This window comes from Protopterus annectens, chromosome 14.part0 (genome assembly GCF_019279795.1).
Source record: "Protopterus annectens isolate FY-2018-M chromosome 14.part0, PAN1.0, whole genome shotgun sequence".
Classification (NCBI taxonomy): domain Eukaryota; kingdom Metazoa; phylum Chordata; order Ceratodontiformes; family Protopteridae; genus Protopterus; species Protopterus annectens.
Genome location: NC_056748.1, coordinates 348,414,217 through 348,439,594, shown reverse-complemented (window position 1 = coordinate 348,439,594; position 25,378 = coordinate 348,414,217). Strand labels below are relative to the sequence as shown.

Sequence of the window (25,378 nt, the reverse complement as noted above, 5' to 3'; positions counted from 1 at the left end):
ACGCCTAGCTAAGGATACAGCACCTGCTGGACAATGTGAACTCTACTCACCTTGATGCCCCTAGATAAGGGCATCCTCTCTGTACCCCCACAGCTTAACATTTTTAAGCATTTGGTGAAAAAAAAAAAAAAGAAAGACAATGTAGGAGTATGTATTTTTTTTTAATTTTCAGGCTTTGATATACAGGCAAAACTACCCTTCCAAAACCTGGCCTGTCTTTCCCAAGTAAGGCAAAAGTTAACAGCTTAGGGTAAAAAGCCATGCTACAGAAAACAGTGGCAGGGAAACCAGAAAGACCAAGGGCAGGGGGTAGTCTTGTTGGTTCAGCAGAGGAAACAACAGACTCTGATCAGCAACCCCCCCCCCCAGAAATTGTAGTCCAACCCACCAAATTCCTAACTCCAGTTCTCATCCCACCCTCGCCAAAACAGAGGTTCATCTGAGTTTCTTTTTGGGAAAGGAAGAAAATACCCAGGACCAGTGAGTCCTCAGCATTCTAAAACACTCAGACATTTCCAGGGTTACACCCTTCCAAAGGAATCTTCCTAGTTCAGCAAACATTTAAGGAACTCCTAAATCAAGGAACCATAAAAAATAGTACCAAAGGGGGAAGAAAATACAGGGGTCTTCTCCAGACTCTAGCACCACTGGATGCTTATTCTAGATATTCCACTGCTAAACAAATTCCTGTTTGTGCCAAAATTCAAAATGCTTTTTAGTTAAAGTCCTGCTGTCCACATTCACATGGCTCTAAAAATATGCACCTGACACCACATTCTCTCTGTAATGGTGTCTAAGATGCAGAGGCGCAGCTCTTAGTCCACATCCTTGTCCTTCGGCTTTAATCTCCTGCACCCAGGGGTTTCACAAAGTGTTTGGTTTCAATTAGTGCCTTTTATAGGACCAAGGACATGCATTTTATCTTTTCTTTGACAGCTGATTCATGTGGACTCAGCAGAATGGATTTCAGAAAGCCTTGCAATTTACCCAGACGTAATTCTAGAGGCTGGGTGGCACAGTGGTGCAGCAGATAGCATTGCAGCTGAACAGCAAGAGGTGTCCTGGTTCAGCTCTCAAGTGGGGTGTTTTCTGTGTGTAGTCTGCATGTCCTCCCTGTGTTTCTCTGAATTTCCTTCATGTGCTCTGACTTCCTCCCAGATTCCAAAGTCATGCAGTAGGTGGACTGGACACTAAATTGGCCATAGGTGTGCGTGTGCTTGCAAAAGTGTGGTGTGAAAGAACTACCATGGCAGGGCTAGCCACCTGGCAGTGTAAACCTCGTCTCTAGAGGACAGTCACTGCTGAAGTAACACACTGGTTTCCATGTGCAAAAATGGGAAAAAGTGGTTGTGGGTGGATGAGTGGATAGATTCCAGAGGTAGGGTCTTTTATCTTCTTTAAGTAACATCTAGCTTCTGCAAGAAAAGTGTTCTTCCTTGGAGCATAACTGGACACAGAACTGCAGAAAGCTTTTCTTCCAAATGAGAAGATGATCTCTCTACTGCTCTACAGACACAGCCTTGGAAAAGTTACCATCACAGCAAGGGAATTCCACAAATTTTTGGGTTGCATGGCCTCTTTCATATTGATGGACTCCCTAGTGAGACTGCTTATAAGAAAGATGCAATGGTACTTCAGATTCAAATGGTGCCAGCACTTGCGGACTGCAGAGCCTCTTCCCCATTTAGCCTTGTATAAAGTTATCATGGTGAACGATATGGGTGAATCTCCACTTTGTGGGTGCCCTGCAAGCTGTCACAAGGAACCCAGACCCTCACCAAAGACTTCACAGATACGGTACAGGGACCCCATGCAGGATAAGAATGTGAGAAAAATACAGTTTTGTACCTACCATAAATGCAGATGTCCGATAGGTATGCATCTGCAGTCCTGACATATGGGTTGTCCTGCCTCAGGCAGCCCTTCGGTCGGCCGGATTCCAAAGTCTGGGTCTGGCGTCGGCTGATGTCGCCCTTTTCCCCGACGTCAGAGCGCCTGGGGTATAAAAGCGTCAGCCGACGCCATCTTCCTCAGTTTTTCTTGCCCCAGATGCCAGGTGCCCTCTAAGGAAGGCTAAATTTGGAGAGATGAAAAAATTCCAAACATGCACAGCAATGAAAAACAAATACACCACAAAAGATAACCCCAGCTAGCTAAAATGAGGGATAGGTACCCAAAGAATACCACAGAGGGGTAGGAGGGAGGGAAAACCTGACTGCAGATGCATACCTATCGGACATCTACATTTATGGTAGGTACAAAACTGTACTATGTCCTTCAAGGATGCATCTGCAGTCCTGACATATGGGTAGAATACCATAGCCAACCTGGGGGTGGAAGGCACTAAGACAAAGATGGTGTAGCTAAAATGCCCTGCAGGACTGCAGAAGTGCGTTTATTGAAAGAAGCACAAGCTGTACAGGCCGAGAAGTTGTGTTCTGAGCCTAGGCAGGGTAAGCAGTAAGAGTGGAAATCCTTATGAGGTATTTGTTTCCCACAAGTTAAACAATTATTAACTTTTACAGTTTTATCCATCGGCTGAGGCAAGAAAAGGTCCCCAACGGGGTACTTAGCTTTTTGAAGACTTCAGTAGCTGAAAACACAGGAGCTGGCCGACCGGCACTTGCGAACTGCTTCTGCTTCGGGCGCCGTGCGGCAAGAAAGACCGAAGAAGATGGCGTCGGCTGACGCTTTTATACCCTAGGCGCTCTGACGTCGGGGAAAGGGCGACATCAGCCGACGCTGGACCCAGACTTTGGAATCCGGCCGACCGAAGGGCTGCCTGAGGCAGGACAACCCATATGTCAGGACTGCAGTTGCATCCTTAAAGGACATCCTCTTATTCCCACTCTTTTCCTACACCATAAAAGTATTACATCCTACTACTACTACTCGATCTCCTACTGTCTACATTTTCCTTATTAACCCTAACTTCTTACAGTATTTGGCACCACTGTTGTCACTATTGAAAAATATTAACTTGGTTTAAACTCAAATTCCTGGTCTAACAATGCTATTTCTGATGACATGCTATTTGTATATACCAATTTTTCACATAGCCTGTACTTAAATACACACTTTTTTTTACAACAAATTATTATTCTGTTTAACTAATTACTGCAGTTTACTCAGACTACATTGTACTATATTTTCAGATTTTTTTCTCCCCGGGCCTCCACTGAAAACAGACTCCTAGCCAAATCGGACTTTCCCGGTTAACAAATGCAATAAATAAAATAAATACTTGGAGACAAATGTACACTGGCATACACAAATTCCACATCCCCTAATGAATCCATAAACTTGTACAACTTCAATTAATACACACACCTACTAGAATCAATAAAACTTGACACTCAACATTAGATTGGATTCTTACAAACAAAAGAGACAAACTGACAAAAGTAGGCTGCCTCTCAGCATAAGTGACCACATACCAACATATACTATTAGAACTTATCATAACCTAGATACATATTATCTCTAATCAAATATGAAATGCAACCAATTTCAGCAAAAAAGATGTTACGTCTTACCATAACGTTCCATCTGAGTTGTTGATGATCTTCCAGTCATCACTGATGGGTTTGGTCCCGAGCCCTCAGAACAGAGTCGGCCTTATACCAAGCTTGCATGCATCAAAAACTCTCGAGCTAAGCTGCTACCCACAATGTCCTTCACTCATTTACCTCAGATCGAGTTTGCATGCAACATATAAAAGAAACAAAGTCAGAGGCCATCTCTCTGCACAGAAAGCCTGAGGCACCACAAAGACCAAGAACATCCGCCAGGAGCTTTTGGTGGGGGCCGGTGGGAGGGTGTGATGACTGGAAGAAGATCAACATCTCCGGTGGAACGTTATGGTAAGACATAACTTCTTTATCTGAAGTTGTTAATCTTCCTATTCATCACTGATGAGACTGAATCCCAAACTACTTGGAGAACCTGGGTGGCCCTTATGGAAGAACATTCCTGATAACCATCGAGCCAAAGGCCGCACTTCCCCTGGAGATCAGATCCAATTTGTAATGCTTGATGAAGGTATGGGGTTTAGCCCAAATGGCTGCTGCACAGATGTCATCTGTGGGGGCTCTAGAGTGAAAGGCAACAGATGCTGCGATAACCCTAGTTGAGTGAGCTTTGATTTGAGCAGGCTTAGATTCATTCTTAAGTGAATATGAGAAGGTAATGCAATCTCTGAGCCATTTTGACAAAGTAACTTTTGATACTGCACACCCCATTCTAGGACCAGAAAAGGAAATGAAAAGTTGGTCCGACTTGCGAAAAGACTTAGTTCTGTCCAGGTAGAAACTTAGCTGTCTATGAACATCCAATGAATGCAGGCAGTATTCTCCCTTGTTTGAAAATTTTGGAAAGAATACAGGGAAGCTCAATGGACTTGGTTAATAGAAAAGTCGGAAACCACCTTGGGAGAAAGGATGGATTAGTACGAAGTGATACTCTGTCCTTATGGAAGATCAGATAGGGATTCAATGCATAAGGCTTGCAACTTAGATATTCGTCTAGCTGAAGTGACTGCCACCAAAAATAAGGATTTCCATGACAGGAACTTTTGATCACATGTCGCAGCAGGTTCAAAAGAGGGTAGAGAGAGACTGGAGAACCAGGGAGAGATTCCATGCCTCCACTGGTTGCCTGATAGGTCTGCCATGGAAAATTCCCTTGAGGAAGGTCTTGCAAAGTCGGGTGGAAATAAGCGGGATTCCATCTGAACCATTATGGAAGTTAGAAAGAGCTGCTAAATGGGCTCGAATGGTGGAAGCTGATGCACCATTGTCAAACAACTCAAAGGTAATGAAGAATAGTAGCTACGGAAGTTGAAAACGGATTTAGCATCCAATCATGTGACCAGATAGAGAATCTTTTCCATTTGACCCTGTAAAGTTTTCTGGTGGATGGTTTGTGGGAGGCCAGGATAATATCACGGACAGATGAGGAGAGGATTTCCTGCCTGGCAACAAACGGAAGTGGAGAAGCCAAGCCGTCAGCTTGAGTGTGGTGGAGTCTGACCTTGTGGGTGAGATATGAGGTCCTGACAAGTGTCCAGGATCCAAGGAGGTTGTAACAGGTGAGGTTGGAGGAAGGGAAATCCCACTTGACGAGGCCAGAACGGGGCAATGAGGATCACTTTGCTTCTCAACCGGATAGCTTTCCTTAGAAAAAGAGGGATCAGAGGTATCGGAGGATAAGCATAAATGAGACCCGCGGGCCAATCGTGAGTCAAAGTGTCTCTCGGTGACTTCCCGTGAGGGGGAAAGAGGGCAAAGTAGGTGCTGCATTTTGTGTTCAAGGGGGTGGCGAAAAGGTCACAGCATGGCTGGCCCCAATGGCTGAAGATTTCTGTCATCTCACACTGACAGAGACCACTCGCAAGGACGAAGTATGCATCTGCTCAGCCTGTTTGCAATCACGTTGGAGCTCCCCGGGATATGCATTGTGATTAGAAAGCAGTTAGAAGCTATCGCCCACTGCCAGATTCTCATGGCTTTGCAAAAGAGGGAGATAGGATTTGGTCCCTCCCTGTTTATGTACCAGACAACAGACATGTCTGACTGGATAGCAATCGTTCCTGACGGAAGGAGTGGATGGAATGCTTGCAACGCCAGTAGCACCACGCTTAACTCTAGGACACTGATATGTAAGCTGACCTCTATATGCTGGACCAAATGCCTTGGACTGACTTTCCCTGGAAGTGGTCCCCCAACCCTATCAGAGAAGTGTCCGTGGTCACTGTGGCGCTGGGTTGGGAAGCCTGGAAGGGGTGACACCAAAGATTTTCATCTGTACTCATCCATCAGAGGAGATCTAGTTTGCAGGAGTTGGTGATAAGAATCTGTGAGGTCAGAGGATGAAGATTGGATATCCACTGGGACGGAAGGAGCCATTGTAGCAGTCTCCTATGTAATCTGGCTAGGGAAACAATTGGGATGGCCGCCGCTATAGACCCCAGAGCCTGAAGAACTTCCCTTGCAGATGCCTTTCTCCAACAGAGTATCACTTGAACTTGTGCCCTTAATTTCTGAAGCCTGTGAGGGGGAAGAGAGACCAGACTTGAGTGTTGAGTACTGCCCCTATAAATTCCAATTGTTGTGAGGGCTGAAGGTTTTGGATTTTTCCCAGTGAATGGTGATGCCCAGCGACTCCGCTAGTACTAGAGGGTAGTGGTCCTGACCAGGAGGCGCTTGGTGGAGGCGCGGAGAGGAGCCAATCCTCTAAATACGGAAACACCTGGAATCCCTGCAGGCTCAGATGCTGTAACCACTGCTAGGCATTTCGTGAACACTCTGGAGGCCATCGAGAGACCAAATGGCAAGGCTCTGAATTGGTAATGATTTGCTCCCAGCCGGAAGTGAAGGAAACTCCTGGAGCGTTTGTCCATTTTGATGTGGTAATACGCATCCTGGAGTTCTATTGAGTACATCCACACATCCTCCCGAAGAAAAGGGAGGATGGACTGAATCGTGACCATGTGGAACTTGGTCTGAACCACTGATTTGTTTAGCTGGCTGAGATCCAAAATGGGCCTCCAGTTCCCGTTCTTTTTGGCACTAAAAAGAATCTAGACTAAAAACCAGATCCGCACTGGTCTGGGGGGACCTGCTGGATGACTCGTTTTTGACATAGATTTCTTATTCCGGAAGCTGCCTCCTCCATTTGACTGGGCGGAACATGGGTAAGGGATTTCGGAGTTCTTGGGTAAGATATTTGGGGGATGTGACAGCCTCTGGAAATTATTCTCTGCACCCATTGATCATTTGTAAGAGACAGCCAGGCAGCTAGGCTCAGAGAGAAATGAGCCCCGACTGCTTCCACAGGAAAGCAATCGGGCAGCGCTTCAGGAGCACTAACACAGTCTTCCTGAGAAAGAATCTCTGGAGTCCTGATTTCGGGGATCCCCTCTGCCCCAAAAGGGGCATCTTCCATTATTGGAACCCCCTCTGTCTCTGGGGGAGCCCTCACCACGTGCCTCACGGAAAAGGACCTTGAGACTTTGTGCCACATCTTTCCACTCCTCTGGTTCCTGGATAAGGAAATTTGAGGTTTGGAAAAACGCTGACCCATGGCAGACAAGGTCTTCCCATCCTGTTTGCACCTCGCTAATGGGCCCTCGACCTTAGAACCGAACAGAGCTGATGGTTCAATAGGGGCGTTTAAAAAGGAAGACTTGGAGTCCCCGAGGTCATAAATGCGCATCCAGGCATGGTGTCTCATAACTAAGCCTGCATCCGCAGCTCTAGCCGCCCCTTCGGTTGCGTGGGACAGTAACCTCATGGACGAGTTGGAAATAGACTATAGGGTGGCAAGTTGGGAAGCAACTTTATCACGTGCCCCATCCAAAACTTGACCCACGAGGGTTCCAGAGAGCTCTGTGATAAGATCTCTCTGGAGCCTCGTAAAATGTGCCAAAAAGTTCAGAGACCTGACAACAAAGGTTGCTGAAGCAAAAACTCGCTTCCCTAACCTAACCCGGGACTCTGTTGGATGGGTGACAGTAGGACTTTCCTCCGCAAGGTCCTTTTTTGTGGACGCCACCACCAACATAGCATCTTACTAGCAAACTTCTAGAACAATGGGGTTGATCTTCTAGAGGGGAGAATATCTTATCTGATCTCCTGGGGATGGCCTCAATGGTGTCGGGATTCTTCCATGCCCGCTGCACGATGAGCTTAACTACCTCATTGGCGGGGGGGGGGGGATCACCCAAGAAGTAGAGGGCCGAGAGCGGAAGGCCTGCAGGAATACGGATTCCTCCGAGGAAGGGTTGGAGGGCTTCCAGTCACCCCTCTGCTTCAAGATTTCCAGGATGTCTCCAAATGAGACATCATCAGGGGGTGACCATGGGGACTCTTCCCCATCATCGTAGTCATTTATCTTCCGTGAGGGACTCCTCTGGGGAGTCCATGTGTTTCCTCTTACACGTCCATTTCCGAGGGGGTTCTTCGGTGGGAGCATCCGAAGAAGACTCAGAAAGGGAAATACCCTGTACAGATGTTTCCTGGGTCTTGTGCTCTCGGAGTCCTGGGGGGGTGGCCTTTGATAGCTGCAGCTCAGAGGGAACGGGTGGTAGTTCCAACACAGGAGGATTGCTTGAAGCAAGCACCCTCTCCATCACCCGGAAAGCAGGCCCCACCTGAAGAGGAATGGGAGCCTGGAACCAAAGAAGACAATTTCGGAATCAGAGTCACACCCCGCTCCACACGGTCCGCTCCTGGGGACGGAGTCACCCTTGGACCCAAAGACGAACCGGTGACCCAACTGGATCCGTGGCCAGAACAGATGGTTCCACCCCCCCCAAGCATGAGATTGCGGAAGGGTGGGTTCCGACGGAACCAACACACAAAGGGACATTGGAGCCTCAAAAATGGTCGGCACCAAGGCAAGGGGTCCTCTTGTAGAAGTCGGAAATATGGAAGGAGAATACGTGGGGGTTGGCCAGGGCAATGGACCCAAAGCCTGGGGTGGGGTGGCTCTAGGAAAATTTGTAATTTCCCTGGTGGTCAGCAGCTGATCAAAGAGGCGCACCAAGTCCAATTCAGATAGCCTCCTGTTTGACCTTACCGATGCCCGAGGGGGAATCTGGCCGGTCCAAAAAGGGGCTGAAAGCTTGTCCGGCAAATGGATCCACAGACTGGGAGTACTGGGTCCGTGGTGGATTGAAAAATGGCACAGAGGATTCCAGTTTAGAAACCGGTAGTAGTGGAATAATTGGAGCAGAGAACGTGCTTGGAGCCAAAGTCACAGCTGGGGTGGAGGCAAATAGCGGCTCCGAAGATGTCGAACAGACGTCGGAGCGAAGATGGGGATGTTGGTGCAAAGGTACAGGCAGGCACAGTGTCCAGAAGTGAAGTTGCAGTGGGAGCCGTAGTCAGTGCCAGGACCAGCCCCAAGGCGATCATGGCAACTTCTGTATGAACCACTGGAGCCAAACTTGGAGCTGAGGTGGTCAGAACTAAGGAGGAGATTTGATGCTCGGTAGAAGTCTTATGGGCCTTGTGCTTATGAGTCTTGCCCCTATCACCATCTTGTGAAGAGGGGTCAAAACGAGGAAGTTTTTTGTCCACAGAAGGAGGGGATGACACAGACGCAGAAATAGCCTCCGACAAAGAAGGAAGCAGGCCCTTGAGGATTAACTTGTTTCATCTTTCATTCAGCATCCGCTGACTGAAGCTGGCACAAATGTCATAGGGAGATTTCGCCAATACGTGTGGAACCCCCAAACAATACACACATTCATCATGAAGATCATTATTCGGGAGTTTACCACTGCAAGAAGAACAGTGTTTAAACCCCATAAGTCCCTTTCTTTTCAGACATAATAGAAACACACACAACGCTAACTACAAAGAAAAGGTAGAGAGAGAGGGAAATACCAACAATGGTATTGAGAATACCACAAGGGTAAAAAGGGCAAATACCAACAATGGTACGATAAAGGAGATACCTGTGGGTAGAGCTGTGTGTGAAAATAGAGAAAAATAATAATTTGACCAGAAAGAACACACACATACTTATAAAATTTGAAAAATATAACACTTAGCTTAGTGAAACGCTGCTATATGGCTGTGGCAAATGAGATCTGAGGTAACTGAGTGAAGGGCATTGTGGGTAGCAGCTTAGGTCGAGAGTTTTTGATGCACGCAAGCTTGGTATAAAGCAGACTTGGTTCCGAGGGCTTGGAACCGAATCCATCAGTGATGGATAGGAAGAAGATTAAGAACTTCTGATGATATTTTCAATGAAACACAAAAAATATAACTGGAATGTTTGTAGAACAATGCCACTAGATACTGCTGTAGAACACTAATAATGTATTCTTACAGTCCTTTAATCCTATTTTAGGTACTGGTGCTAGATTAAGTTCAGCCCTGAACCACAGCTGACAAAGGAAACAAAAAAAATCATGATAAAAAGGGATAAAGTCTGGAGAAACTGATATAAAAATAGAACTCAAAATGCCCTCCAGCAATTCAGACATCTTAGAAACCTTGCAAAACTCCATGTCAAACAGGATAAGTAATCGTACTATACCAACCTACAAGACAAACGTATAAATAACCAAAACTTTTTTGGTCATCACTAAAACTACTCCACCCTGGCAAGACCGCTAGTCCCCTCTCCAAAAACAGGCAATACAACAGAGCATCTCCACATAGTTTAATTCCTACTTTTTTCCTTCTCCTTTCGGTGTCGCCACAGCGGATCACCTGTCTGCTCATGATTGTCAGTGGAGTTTTTTACGGTGTTGAGTTGCCAGCCCGGTGCCCAACCTTCCACAGAAGGCACACACACGCACGCACTCATACCTAGGGCCAATTTGGAGTGTTCAATTCACCTACAGCATGAATTCCTACTTTATATAATCAATATTATCTTGGTTAGACACCAACATCTGCCCCCCTCATGCTACCCCTCTCCTATCAAAACCATCCACAGCTCTTCAGTTTTAGTCCAGTACCTACCTCACTCGTAAAGAAGGTGCTCCTTAAACTAAAAACGACTTCTGTAGTTGTAGACCAACTACCGTCAGACTACCTAAAAATGTCTGCAGATGTCATGGCCTTCCCTGTGTCCACACTAATTAATAGGTCCACTGCAGAAACATGCGCCCCATCACTATAGAAAAAAATCATACATCATGCCACTACACAAAGGTGGAACATCTATAGAGTTTAATAACTGCAGACAAATACCGATTCTCTCCCCCTCTCCAAAATATTAGAGAAATGCAACCATATGCAGCTAATGCAATACCTACCATCAAATAACCTGCTCTCAGAAACCCAACATAGCTTTAGGCCCCAGCACAGCACCACTACTGCTCTATGTTTTACCAATATAATAAACTAACAAACGATGGTCTGCTTGTGTCCACCATGTTCTTGGACTTGCCAAAGGCATCTGATACAGTCTCACACCAGCAACTGCTCATTTGACTCTCAACAGGACTTTCACAACACTGCTTGTTGTGGTTCCTTAGTTACCTATTTGGAAGGCAACAAACCTACTCATACTTTCAACCAGTTATTACAGGTGTCTCTTAGGGCTCTATCCTGGGTCGTCTATTATTTAATATATTTACTAATGAACTCCACACTTCCACTCACCATGCTAGTTTAGCATGCACATAACTCAACATTAACATGTGCGGCCTTAACAATAAATAAGCTCCAAGACATTATCCAAAAATCTCTCTCCTCCATAGAAACCAGGCTCAAAGAATGAAACTTCCTACTCACCCCCAAGAAAACTAAGGTAATGCTTTTGACCTCAAAAAGTTGCCACAAATCAAAAGCAATCTTTTACCATAAAGTCAGCAAATACCATCATTGAAACTGTAACTGACAGTAAACTTCTACACATTCTACTAAAGGACAGTCTCAAATATGACCACTATATACTGCAAACCATAAAATCTACACATCAGAAACTAGACTCCCTTTAAAGGATCAATGGATTTCTTGCAGATACTTAAAGAAAAACTCTAGCCATGACCTTATTACTGCCAACTCTCATAAAATCATAACACATTTTTCTGCATCATACGAATCTCATCCTGGTCCTACTGAAATACCTCTTTCATATTAGATAAAATGCTTGTAAAACAAATTTCTTCAGCAGGGAAACCTGAAGTCATACTGATCTCAGAATGCTCAGACTGAAAAACTCCTGAGTGCACCTTCCCACAGGAATGACTGCTCTTCTGAATGAAAATTCCTGTCAAAATGAGAAGGTACTCTTCTTTTTCTTGCAGAGGCTTGAGAAGTTAACAGTACTAGCAATCTATTCCTTGGCAAAATCCAGTAAATCTACCTTGTCCATGGAAATAGAAACTGGAAGAAGGACTCACTAAGCATATTCTCCCTGAAAAAAAACCTGACCTTTGGGCACAATGTACCCAGCATCCCTGAACCCAACCCCAAGGAAGTCTCTTCCCAGGACAGCCAAAATAGTGGCTCTCACATGCCCGCTACAGGCATTCCTATAGCTGCAAAAGATGTGGCTACACCCCGGCCTTTGGTGGTTTCAAATACTAAACCAAGAGGAACACCGGAGCAAGATGGATGGTCTCATGATCAAGTGGCCAAATCAGAGTTACCCACCAGTGGCTAATGCAAACAAAGAACTGGTCTTGCCCTCCTAAAAGTTCATTACCAAGTTTCTTTTTTTATCACTAAAGGAAAGTAGAACTGTGAATCAGTACACTGGGTATGAGGAATGAAAACGGGGCATCAGAGCCTAGAGGAATTGGTAAAGAGAACAGAATTGGACAAGAGGTTCTGAGGTAAGGATATCACTGACAGCTCTCCACAACCAAAGTATCCTGTCCCAAAACACACCAAATCTTAACCTGAGAACATATTTAGTAAATTCTCACAAAAAGTTTACACATGCATCCACATTATAACTACTCCTCTCAACATTTAAGACCGTCTGTACCACTGTTTCTTATCAAACTCAATCGGACATTACCTCTACAGTTAACTTCTGGTTCTCTCTTGGAATAAGCTTCCCGTGGCCCTCAGAAACGTACCCCATCCTCACATCTTCAAGATAACTCTCAGAAATTAAACAAACCAGCTAGCACTGAAGGAAGGCTTGACAGCAACACTCAAATTGAAAGAAGGCTTTATTAAGCAAATTCAGGAACAAATGCAAGAATAATCCACACAGCGTTTTCGTCAGTTAAAAACAGACCATCAGATAAAGTAAGTGCAATGGTGCTGCTTGTTAAGTACTAAACCTCATTTTGGTCAACCAATAAGAAAATTATTTTGTCATTCAAAAAATTAAAATATATACCCCATGGTAAAAATGTTTTAAAAACCTTAATAGTGATATGATCCATAAAAATGTTAAAAACTTGTTCAATAAAAAGGGTTACATAAAATATCTCAGTGGGTTCACCTTTATATGTTAAAATCTAGGTGAGATAACTCAGAAATTACCTACAGAGCACCTGGTCCTGCAACTGCAATCATCCCACCTGAAATACTTCCCCCTCTCTCCCTCTAATATCCTTCTTCCCTCCATCTTTCTCCTTCCTACTTGTTCCTTTCCTACAAATATGCTATCTATCCTAACTAAATAAAAAATACAGATATTTAATAGGATAATCACTTTGTTCTTTCCATCCTTCTCAATACTTACAACTCTGTTTAAATGCCTCTTCTGCTAAAATCTCCTACTGGTACTACTATAGACACCTGCTCACCCCTTCCATTGTATAACGTTTTGTATTTATTGTATTTTACTTGACTCCTGTGAACTTTTTGTTTACCATTGTATAATCTTCTATTATATTTATTTTATTTTACTTTACACTCATGAGAATTCTATTGCGTTTATTGTATTTTACTTCACTCCTGTGAATTTTACTTGTATAATTTGTACTGTTAAAGTTTTACTTGCATAACTTGCACTGTAAAGCTTTTTTCCTCATGCCTCCGCTGAAAAAGGGCGCAAGCTCAGTTGGACTATCCCGGTCAACAAATGTCACAATGACAGAAACAAAAACATTTTTCTTCATAACTTAATTTAAAACAGGAAAGCTTTCCCTAACAGGGACTTCTCTGCCCAGCTCTTGTAGATTGCTAGCTATCAGACAAATCATGGGGACTGCAGAATGAAGAACTCACTTCAGCACCCCAACTGCCTTTTATACGGAGTGCTATGACATTTGAAGCACCTGGAGAAACCCACCTCAAAAGGTATCTAAAGGTGGCAGACAAAGACTGAATTGGATAACAGGCTACTGTGATAGTGATCCATGTATTGAAAATTTACATTTTATTACCTTCATAGTAAGCATCAAATAAAAACTATACATTTCTTTAGTAACCAGGGTATAGTACTGATCAACAAGAATCAGTGACAAGAGCACTGCCTGGTTGAATGACTTGCTCAGTTGCATACAAGGTAAATGGAGACTAAGGGAATAAAACTCCACTACAAGCAGCAGCTTGACGAAAGCTTATATTGGTTTATTCTAATATTAAAAAATCCTCTGTATTAAAAGATCACTTACCGAAGGGACAAGGTGCTGAATAACACGGCATGTGTGTTCGGCATAATTACTATTTCTAGGACAGCCACTCAGATTCATTGTGAATTTACCCAGAGGAAGTATATCTCGTCTAGCATATCTAAGAAAATGAAATTATTTAATAAAATATTTCATGAATACCAATTAAAATCAAATTTCTCATTTAACAATATCAAAACATGACCATTACTATTAGATTATCAAGTGGACTGTAAAACCAGCTCACAGCTTACCATTTTTTTATACAAATGTAACAGACTTGTACACTTCAAATACAAACACTGGTTAATTATACTAGAAAAAACAGCTCATTATAGATGTCCAAAAAAAATTTCGCCATCTGTCTGGTAAATCCATATGACATACCATTAATCTCTTGGTGTACATCACTAAAGGCCATGTGACTCATCCTTACATGAACTATACTTTTCTACAAATGTGTCAAACAGGGGCATGGGTCTATTCCAATGACTGCATTTTATTAAGGTCCTGTCCTAGCAATTCCTTGGGAGTAGGGATAAAAAATGAATCGGCACAAACTTAAGGTCCGCAGACAAGTGATTTCAAAATCTCTAGTATTACAGTGCGATGAAGTAATTAGAAATTAAGACACTTGCTTCAAGAGAGCAGCACTAATGATTTTTCAGGAAAATAATTCTCTGCCACTTATCAACAAAGCCAAGGGTAAGCCTGAAAGCATGAGACCCAAGTCCCAAAGCCACCTACCATTCAAATTAAAGAAGCACAACATAATATCCATATGCCAATGTCAGCTTCATAGAATACAACTGGTTACAGCTTCAGGACAGGAAAATTACTGGCAAGCTTTCTCTAAGCTACAGCTACATGGTATAAAACAGTACCTCTTCACTAGCTGTGGAGATGATCCTGAAAAAAAAAATGGGTTCTTGTATAAAATAGGAAATCAACTGGTTAAGGTAAAACTCTGACTTGAAGTGAAGGTTGGGGCACAAGATATATTTCTTTTCATGTGAAACGTCTACTAATGAGAAAATCTGAAGTGCCTGAATTTATATCTAGCTAATGCAGTGACTGCCATAAAGACCATCTACCACAAAAAATATGCCATTCCTCTATACACAACCTCAAAAATGGTTGCTGTGAGCATTACTAAAGACACAATTAGGTGTAATGCTGCTGAGCTGGTGATGAGGCACTGGACGGGATTAAAAGATTCCAGCTGGTCAACAGGGAAAGCTACATTTGGGGACACTGTTGATTTGAGATCAAAGAAGCCATTGCTTTTTTTTTTTTTTTTTTGGGGGGGGTAGACAAAGGGAAGATGGATCACTCTGCAGGAACACTGCCTAGCTGAAAGGCAGGGTTAGTCCCAGACAAACAGGGACAGCCACAACTGCATGTTCAAAAAGCCTGGGTGCAGCATGTCTGCTGCATGCCCGATATAAAGAAGCACCCACTATGTGCAACTGCCTACAACATGTGCGCAACACAATGTATGCGTTCCCAGACTAGGGAAGGGTGACATTATACTACAATGTGTGCTCGCAGACATGTGCACATACACACAATCAAATTACTGGGTGCCTGCTGAGATTTCTCTCTCTCAGATGAGATGGACTTCACATTATTAGGTGCCTAGGGCTGAAAAATAGAAAGTACAGTTGTGTAAGATCTTACCATAATAGTAGATCTCCTGCTACTTACTGCTGCAGTATTCTTTACTCCTGGAAATATCTTGCAGAGGACAGCCAAAAGTTTGGCCAGCATCCCAAAGCCTTTACTATCTTCTGGGTGCGTATGCCAGACATATGTCCTACATGCAAGGTGTAAGGTACACATGTGATGTTATGTGTACCTAATCCTCAGAACTGAAGTACCCAAGAAGAACCAAAACAACCCTGGAAGAAAGTAACATACAGCCAGGAAGGGAGGAAGAAGAGGATAAAAGTGCCCCCTTGGCCATAAGGAAAACAAAGCAACTGGGGATGGGAAGGAGGAACAATACTGCAACAGTGAGAAGTAGGATATCTACTGTTCTGATAAGACCTTACACAACTGTACTGCGTCCTTCTTTATAAACTATTGCAGTATTCTTTACTCCTGGTACAGTAAAAAAAAAAAAAAAGCTACTGCACAGTATAGGAGGAGGAAACCACAGAAGAGCTCTCCAAAAGCCCATGAAGGATGGCCCTGGCCCTACAAAAAAACACCCAACTTGCAATGTTTGGTGAAAATGTGAAAAAAAGACCAAGTAGCAGTTTCAGATATGTATTCAATATCCAGACCCTTGGAAAAAACACTAGAAGATGCCACTGCCCAGGCAGAACAAGCACGAACAGAGGAGGAAAGATGCTTGTCATGAAAAGTATAGCAAAAAGGAATGGCCTTAGAGGTCCAGGAGGAGATGGCCTGCTTAGATACTGTCAAACCCAATTTCCTGACAAGAAAGGAAACAAAAAAGTTGCTCAGATTTCAAAACACGTTTTGCCTTGTCCAAGTAATACCCGAGCTGTCTATTTAAATCCAAAATGTGAAGGGCCCTCTCACTAGGATTCGGTGGAGCACATAAAAAGGAAGTTAGATTAATGGACCGATTCAAGGACAAATCATTATCTACCTTGGGCAAAAAAAGAACGGATATGAAAAGACACCATACCATGTCCCTATGAAAAAAACAAAATAAAAAGTGGAAACGCCATGAGTGCCTGAAATTCAGAGACCTTCCTGGCAGAACCAAGTGCCACCAACAATACAGTCTTCCAAATTCAATGCTGTAGGCAAGAAGAAACTGCAAACTCAAAGGGGAACTGGGTCTATTTCGCAAGATCAAAATTAAGGTACCAGAAATGCACTTTTTTGGAGGCAGAATATGAAGGATGCCTGGCTCAGGCAAGTCAGACAGAACGCCCACAAATTGGGAAAGAACCAGGACATAACTAGTCATATGGGTCTAGTAATTAATAGCCCTGAAGTCTAAGATAGAGGTACACACTTTTTTTTATAACCACACCTCTCCATGGAGTGGCTGTCTTTATCAGAAGGTAAAGGCTTGGAAGAAGCCAACAACTTGGAAGGTTCATCAGTGGTTACAGAAATACCACCGAGATGAAAGGAAGGGCTTTTATAGAAAAAATTAGTCTCAGGAATGTTATAAAGGAGGTCAGCCAGCAGCGGAGGAACTGCAGTAGGCAAAAGAAAATCTACTTGCAAGACTTCATAGCTTCTTTTTTGATCAGAAACCTGGAAACAGTCCCATTTAGTGTTCCATCAGCTGAACTACTGTATCCCCAAAAGACAATTTCCCCTATAAAAGGAGTCGGGGGGGGGGGAGGGAATACTCCTTACTGACCCCAAGGCAAGGGAGAGTGTGTATCTGAGAGGAGTAAGCCAATGACTCCTTACTACAGTCTAACTCCTCATCTGATGAATCAGAGTCCCTAGAACATGTGGAAGGAATGGAAGACCAAGGAACATAAGAAGGAACCAAAAGAATAAGAGCTTTGAAGAGCCCCCGAGTAAAATACTGCCATTGTTTATAAGAATCAGTAGTCATAGTGGCCACATGCTTAGATTTCTCTTTTTTAAAGGAACATCAGCTTTAACAAACCTAAGAGGTTCAGACCCCTGCCTAAATTCATTGAGGGTATTGGGCACCTCTTCCCTAATAATTATTTGGAGAATCCCCTAGGCTCCTCCAAAATAAGCCACGGATCCCCTCCACATCTGCACCACATGTAAGCACAGCCTTAGCAGGTGGGCTACTAGGCAGCTCCATGTCAGCCTCCAACTGGATTGAGGGAGAGGAAGTTGAAAGTGGCACTGGACAGTCCCTTACCTGATGGAGACAGCTGGTGGAGGCTGGACAACAGCAGGATCAGTTCACACCTTTTTGGCTTTCTTTGAGATATCTAAATGTCAGGGAGGGTACATTCGGCGATGGTACCTGCAGCCAAAAGCTTCAATTGCAGGTTCTCCAAGTAAATAGAAGAGACAACAGATGATTGAGGAGTGTCTTAGGAACAAACATCTGACAAGTCTCAATACATATGGTTGTGGGTACCACACAAACAAAAAAAGGCATTATTCACATTTGTCTTTATGGGGAATCTGCCTCTCACACCCAGATTTTTTCTTCCTGGATGACACGTAAACCAAGGTGATAGAAAAAAAATAAAAGACCCCAATGGCGCACTTATCTGTAGAAGGCTCAGTAGTGGAACCAACTTGGTGAATGGCTTGTAGAATGAATGCAAATGTAGAATTCGGACTGGCAGCAAAAACTTAGGAGTAGGTGTGTGTATGTCGCATATGTACTTTATGCCTTGCATGTAAGGACATGCATCTTGACGTATGGTGCCTAAAAGATGTAAAGACTTTGATATGCTGGTCGGACATTCGACTATCCTCAGCAGGATAATCCCAGGAGTAAAGAATACTGCAACAGTGATAAGGAAGGACATCACCAAAATACTTCATCCTATCTTGACCTAGCTTACTAGCACAACAATGAAGACCAGCGACAAACAGCACATGCATATTTAAAGTATCAAGCTAAAGAGTGAAGTAGATACCACAATATGGGCCAAGAAGCAGGCAAGAAGTCATATTTCTTGTGTATGCCAGAAGTTAATTTTTCCATTTGGGAGTACAAAATCTGATGGTCAGGTCTTCTTGAAGGTGCCCATAAGGAACATGTGACACAGAGTCCTAAATATAGCACTTTAACAATTTAACTTTCAGACTTAAAGATGAGAGGGGGAAAACTTAAGTCTATACACAAGGAAAAACTTTCCAAACTATCTCAGTAGAAGCCCTTAAAGAACAGTACTCCCATTAATGGAGATAATTCAAGAAAAAAAACAAAACTTGTTGTATCAAAATGTTATCAGTTAAGACATAGGCAAACACATGTTTATATAAAAAGAAAACAAAACACACTAACATGTTTGTGACGTCCAGCTAGTAATCCTACAGGACTGCTAACAATAAATGTAAACACCCCCACTTAAACCCGGGACAGTAATTAAGGAGCCTCAATCCTCATTACAGACTCCAGTGTGGGAGTGTCACAGAAAACAGCAGAGCACACAAGAGTAAAATTCCACAAGAGCACAACAGGGACATGCTCTGTTTCCTGGGACTGGACTATATACCTACCAGAAGTATAAAATTAAACTGTAGGATAGAAGTCCATCTTAGAAACACTCTGTCTAAACAACTGAACTTATCTAATCTAACTAGAGCATATGGTCTCTGATCTAATCTAAAACATAACAGCAAAGCAAAGGCAGGCATACACAGTTCTGGTGAGTCTTTTTTCCAGGTATCTTCTGACTGCAACTCTTCACTAACTGCAGCAGTCTTTTATATTTCAGGTTAACATTTTTAAAATAAGACAGTAGAGACCAACAGTCAGCTGTTTGAGAACTTTTTTTTCCTGTTAATAAAGGTCTTTTGGCTTTTCCCGGTTAGGGGTCGCCACAGTGGAACTCCGGTCCGCTCATGATTGGCAGTGGATTTTACGGTGCCAAGTTGCCAGCCAGATGCCCAAACTTCATTGAAGGTACGCCCATTCACGCTCGCACCTATCTGCATGTCTAACGTCACTCGGCCGCGGGGAGGCCATGCAGACTCCACACAGAAGGAGCTCCAGCCAAGAATCGAATGGGAGAACCTCTTGCTGTGAGGCGACAACGCTAACCACTGCACCACCGCAGCTTTAACATTCTAATGACATCGCCTAATGATGAGCTGATTCTCTACAGACAGTTTGTACTTCAGAATGTCCCTCACAAATGAGTACAACTAGAAATGTATCAAAAAGTACAGTTTTGTACCTACCATAAATGTAGATGTTCGAAGATCCACATTGCTGCAGTCATAACCTGTGGGTAGTCCGCTGTCCTCGGTCGGCCCGAATACCAAAGTGTTAGGCTGGCGTCGGTCATGGTCGCTCAGATCTGACGTCAGAACGCCGTGGTACTAAAGCGCATGACCGACGTCATATCCTCAGTCTTTCTTGACCCAGATGTCAGAAGGCCCTAAAAAGAAAGGCCATAGCCAAAAACAGAAAACCTTCAAACACCCATGTACAAACAATATTTACAACCCAAACCACACAACCACCCCAAACTACAGTGGGGAAGGAGGGAGGGTAAATTGGACTGCAGCAATGTGGATCTTCGAACATCTACATTTATGGTAGGTACAAAACTGTACTATGTTCTTCATCTCACATTGCTGCAGTCATAACCTGTGGGTAGAATCCCAAAGCAAAGGTAAAGGGAGGTTGGCAAATCATAAAGCATTGGGAGCTGCTAACATGCCCTGTAAAACTGCAGTGGCAAACCCAGCCCTAGATTTGGAATAAAGAGGGAGATGGTAATGTTTAGAAAAAGTGTGCACTGAACTCCAAGTAGCTGCCTCCAAAATATCTTTAGTAGCTACACCCCTTAAAAAAGCAGTAGAAGTGGCAGTAGCCCTAGTGGAATGAGGTCTGATTCCAGCCGGAATCTCCTTACCATGATGAGAATAACAAAAAGCAATACAATGGCCAATCCACTTAGAAATAGTTTGTTTTGAAACAGGTTTTCCCTGAGAGCCCAAAGCAAAAGAAACAAACAACTGTTGAGACTGCCTGAACCCCTTAGTTCTGCTCAAATAATAACGCAACTGCCTGTGAATATCCAAAGAGTGCAAAATTTTCTCCCCTTTATTTTGGGGATCAGCATAAAATGTAGGCAAATGAATAGATTGGTTCAAGGCCACATTTGAAACCACTTTAGGCATAAAAGTAGGGTTAGTACGCAGGGATACCCTATCCTTATGAAAAATCAGGAAGGGTTCAACTGCCATTAGAGCCTGTAATTCAGATACCCTTCTAGCAGACGTAATGGCCAACAAAAAAGCAGTCTTCCAAGATAAAAACTTCAACTCAGACGTAGCTGCAGGTTCAAAAGGAGGTAAAGTGAGTTTTTCCAACACAAAATTGAGATCCCAGGAAGGAGTAGGAGCTCTACGCGGGGGGGTCTTATGTTCTTTGCCCCTCTAAGAAATTGCTTAAACAAAGGATGAGAGAATAAAGGTGGGTCACAGCCATAGTGAGCAGAAATGGCTGCAGCATGAACTTTTACAGAGGAGAAAGATAAACCCTTGTCTAATAATTCTGTAAGATACTGAAGTGAAACACTCAAATTAGGCACTGAAACATCAAAACTCTTTGCTTTGCTCCAAAGAAAAAATCTCCTCCATTTATCAGCATAAACTTTCCTTGTACTAGGCCGTCTGGCCTCCAAAATGACATTCAAAACTTGCTGAGGAAGCTGCGACCCCCCAGGGTCTAGAACTGAATACGCCAGGCTGTCAGATGCAGGGACTGTATCCTGACATTGAGGAAATGATTGCTTGCCTGGGACAAAAGGTGTGGAATTGATGGCAAAGGCCAAGGAGGCTCCCGTACTAAACTCCTCAGCAGAGGGTACCAGTGCTGTCGTGGCCAATCTGGAGCTATTAGAATCATGCAGGGCTTGTCCTGTCTGACCTTCAAGAGCACCTTGGGAAGGAGAGGCAGAGGAGGAAAGGCATAGACGTGAAGGTTGTTCCAACTGAATGATAGAGCATCCACTTTCCAAGCTTTTGGGTGAAACAACTTTGTGCAAAACTTTGGCAGTTGAAAATTTAGTGGAGAAGCGAACAGATCTATGTCTGGAGTCCCCCAAGCCACTGTCAACTGTTGAAATACATGAGGATCCAATTTCCACTCGTGGGGATCCACCATCTGTCTGCTCAAAACATCTGCTAAGGAGTTCTGTGCTCCTGGCAGAAACCTTGCCTGAAGAGTGAGGTGCAAACAGAGCAGTCTCCCACAAAATCATAGCTTGCCTGCAAAGAGGGTACAAATGGGTTCCCCCTTGCTTGTTGATGTACCACATGACAGTTGTGTTGTCTGTTTAAATCAACACTTGTCCTGGGTGAAGTAGTTCCTGGAAAGCCATCAATGCAAATTGGACTGCTAACATCTCTTCAAGTTGATATGCAAATGTTGAAGTCTGGCAGGCCACGTGTCTTGAACCCATTTTCCATTGAGGTGTGCTCCCCAAGCCTTGTCTGAGGCATCTGTCGTTAAGATCTGACTCGCCTCTGGTCGGGTCACAGAGAGTCCCTTGTTTAGGTGACATTCCTGAGCCCACCACAAAAATTCCTTTTGAATGCAAGGTATTATCTGAATGACAGTGTCCAAATCGTGGCAGTGTTGAGTCCATACACTTTTGAGATACCATTGTAGCTTCCTCATATGCAGTTTGGCATTGGGAAGCACCAGAATACAAGATGCCATGAACCCCAAGGCTTGAAGGACTGTCCTTGCAGTCAGCCTGGACCGTAGAGACAATTGTTGGAAGTAAAGGGTAAGATTTCTTTGCTTGTCCGGGGTCAAAAAAGCCATCTGAGAGGCTGTATTCAATCTCACACCCAGAAAGCACATGTCCTGAGAGGGTACTAGACTGGACTTTGTTTCGTTCACAGAATACCCTAGGCACCTTAACACTGCCATAACATACTGTAGATGGTGAAGTAGCTTGTCTTTGTCTTGAGCAAGAATCAGGCAATTGTCCAAATAAGGATAAATTTGTATTCATCTTAACCGTAAGAAGGCTATCACCGGAGCCAGAACCTTTGTGAACACCCTGGGCGCAGTAGATAAGCCAAAGGGCAATGCAGAAAACTGATAATGTAAAGTCCCAGCCCGAAAACGCAGGAATCTCCTGCAACTGGGCCTGATAGGAATATGAAGATAAGCCTCTTTGAGATCCAGAGTTACCATCCAGTGATCTTTGCCTAACAGAGGCAGAAGTTGTTGCAAAGTCAACATTTTGAATTTTGGAATGTCCAGGTATGTGTTGAGGATAGACAAATCCAGAATTGGCCTCCAAGTGTTTCCTTTCTTTGGAACAAGAAACAGGCGAGAATAAAATCCTAGGCCCACTTCTGACAGAGGGACCTGTTGTATAGCCCCCATTTGAAGAAGTAAGGAAATCTGCTTGTGAGCCTCTACCCTTTGCTGAGGAGGAACGTCTGGCATGCCTTTGAAAGGAGGCAATGTGTGGAAATAAAACTTGTAGCCTCGGTCTATAATGTCCAACACCCATTTGTCCTGGGTAACCAAAAGCCAATTTTGCCTGAAAAGTGCCAACTTTCCTCCCAGAGGAGCTGCCAGACAGGAAGGATCTGGCAGCTGAAGATGCAGGTCATTGGGTCTGTTTACGAAAGGACTGGCCCCTGCCCTCACCTGTAGATTGTGCAGGGGAACTCCACATCCTAGGCCTGAAAGAACCCTGAGCTCTGCCCCTACCACGTCTAGATCTGCCCCTAGACTGTAAATCAGAAGGGTAAGCCCATCCCTTAGTAGGCCAATTTCTGTTAAACTTAGGGGCTGCACCTGCAAAAAATCCTTAACAGTCTGCATAGACTTAGCTTTGTCTTCCATTTTCTTCAAGACTGACTCCACAGGAGAACCAAACAAAACTTCAGACTGAAGAGGAGCATCCAAAATTCGAGCTTTAACATGCTCTGACAAGTTCTGATCCTTAAGCCAGGCGTGCCTACGAATAACTGATCCAGTGGCAGCCACCCTAGAAGAAGCCTGTAAAGCATCGAAAAGTACAGTTTTGTACCTACCATAAATGTAGATGTTCGAAGATCCACATTGCTGCAGTCCTTACACTTGGGTAGTCCGCTGTCCTCGGTCGGCCCGAATATCAAAGTATATGGCTGACGTCGGTCAAGGCGCATTTGTCTGACATCAGGACGTCAGGGTACAAATGCGCATGACCGACGTCATATCCTCAGTCTTTTCTTGCCCCAGATGTCAGAAGACCCTAAAAAAATAAAGGTCAAAACCAAAAGACAGCAAACAACCAACCCACCACCCTTGCACTAACTATATGTACAATATATACAAAATACACAATATGTACAACCCAACCCACACAACCACCTCTAACTACAGAGGGGAAGGAGGGAGGGTAAATTGGACTGCAGCAATGTGGATCTTCGAACATCTACATTTATGGTAGGTACAAAACTGTACTATGTTCTTCATCTCACATTGCTGCAGTCCTTACACTTGGGTAGAATCCCAAAGCAGAGGTATGGGAGGATGGCTAACTACAAGGAAGCAGGAGCTGCCAAGATGCCCTGCAAAACAGCAGTGGCAAAACCAGCCCTGGATTTAGAGTAAAGTGGCAGGTGATAATGCCTAGAGAAAGTATGCACTGAACTCCAAGTAGCTGCCTCCAAAATATCCTTGGTTGCCACTCCCTCAAAAAGCTGTTGAAGTGGCAGTAGCCCTAGTGGAATGAGGCCTAATCCCAGCTGGAATCTCCTTGCCATGATGGGAATAACAGAAAGCAATGCAAAACCCAATCCACTTAGAAATAGTTTGCTTTGACACAGGCTTGCCCTGAGAACTCAAAGCAAAAGAAACAAACAACTGCTGAGACTGCCTGAACCCTTTAGTTCTGTCCAAATAATATCGAACTGCCTGTGTACATCTAAAGTGTGCAAAATCTTTCTATTTTGGGGATTTGCATAAAAGTAGGCAAATGAATAGTTTGGTTTAAAGCCACACTAGAAACCACCTTAGGCATAAAGGAAGGATTAGTACGTAATGATACCCTATCCTTATGGAAAATCAAGAAAGGCTCAACCGCCATAAGGGCCTGCAATTCAGAAACCCTTCTTGCAGAGGTAATTGCCAACATAAAAGCAGTCTTCCATGACAAATATTTCAACTCAGAAGTAGCTGCAGGCTCAAAAGGTTGTAGAGTGAGTTTCTCCAACACAAAATTGAGATCCCAAGCAGGAGTAGGAGCTCTTCGTGGGGGTCTTATATTCTTTGCCCCTCTAAGAAATTGCTTGAACAAAGGATGAGAAAACAATGGTGGGTCACAATCATAGTGAGCGAAATTGCTGCAGCATGAACCTTAATAGAAGAGAAAGACAAACCTTTGTCCAGTAACTCAGTAAGATATTGAATAGCCACACTCAAATTAGGCTCAGAAACATCAAAATCTTTTGCTGTACTCCAAAATAAAAATCTCTTCCATTTATCTGCGTACACTTTCCTTGTACTAGGCCTTCTAGCTTCCAAAATCACATTCAAAACTTGTTGTGGAAGTTGAGACCCTCTATGGTTCAAAACAGAATATGCCAGGCTGTTAGGTGAAGAGAGTGAAGTTTGACATTGAGCAAATGGCTGTCCTCCTGTGACAACAGGTGTGGAATCGAAGGCAAAGGCCATGGAGGCTTCCGTACCAGACTTTTCAGTAATGG

General features: G+C 43.8%; 1 protein-coding gene across 1 annotated transcript in view; it reads right to left on the bottom strand.

The window, feature by feature from the left end:
• LOC122788982 (minichromosome maintenance complex binding protein) overlaps positions 1–25,378 on the bottom strand; it is a 1,363,580-nt gene that overhangs the window by 582,162 nt on the left and 756,040 nt on the right. The window contains exon 12 of the mRNA XM_044056074.1: positions 14,048–14,165. Within this exon, the coding sequence (XP_043912009.1) occupies positions 14,048–14,165 (118 nt within the window). The remainder of the gene's footprint in view (positions 1–14,047; positions 14,166–25,378) is intronic.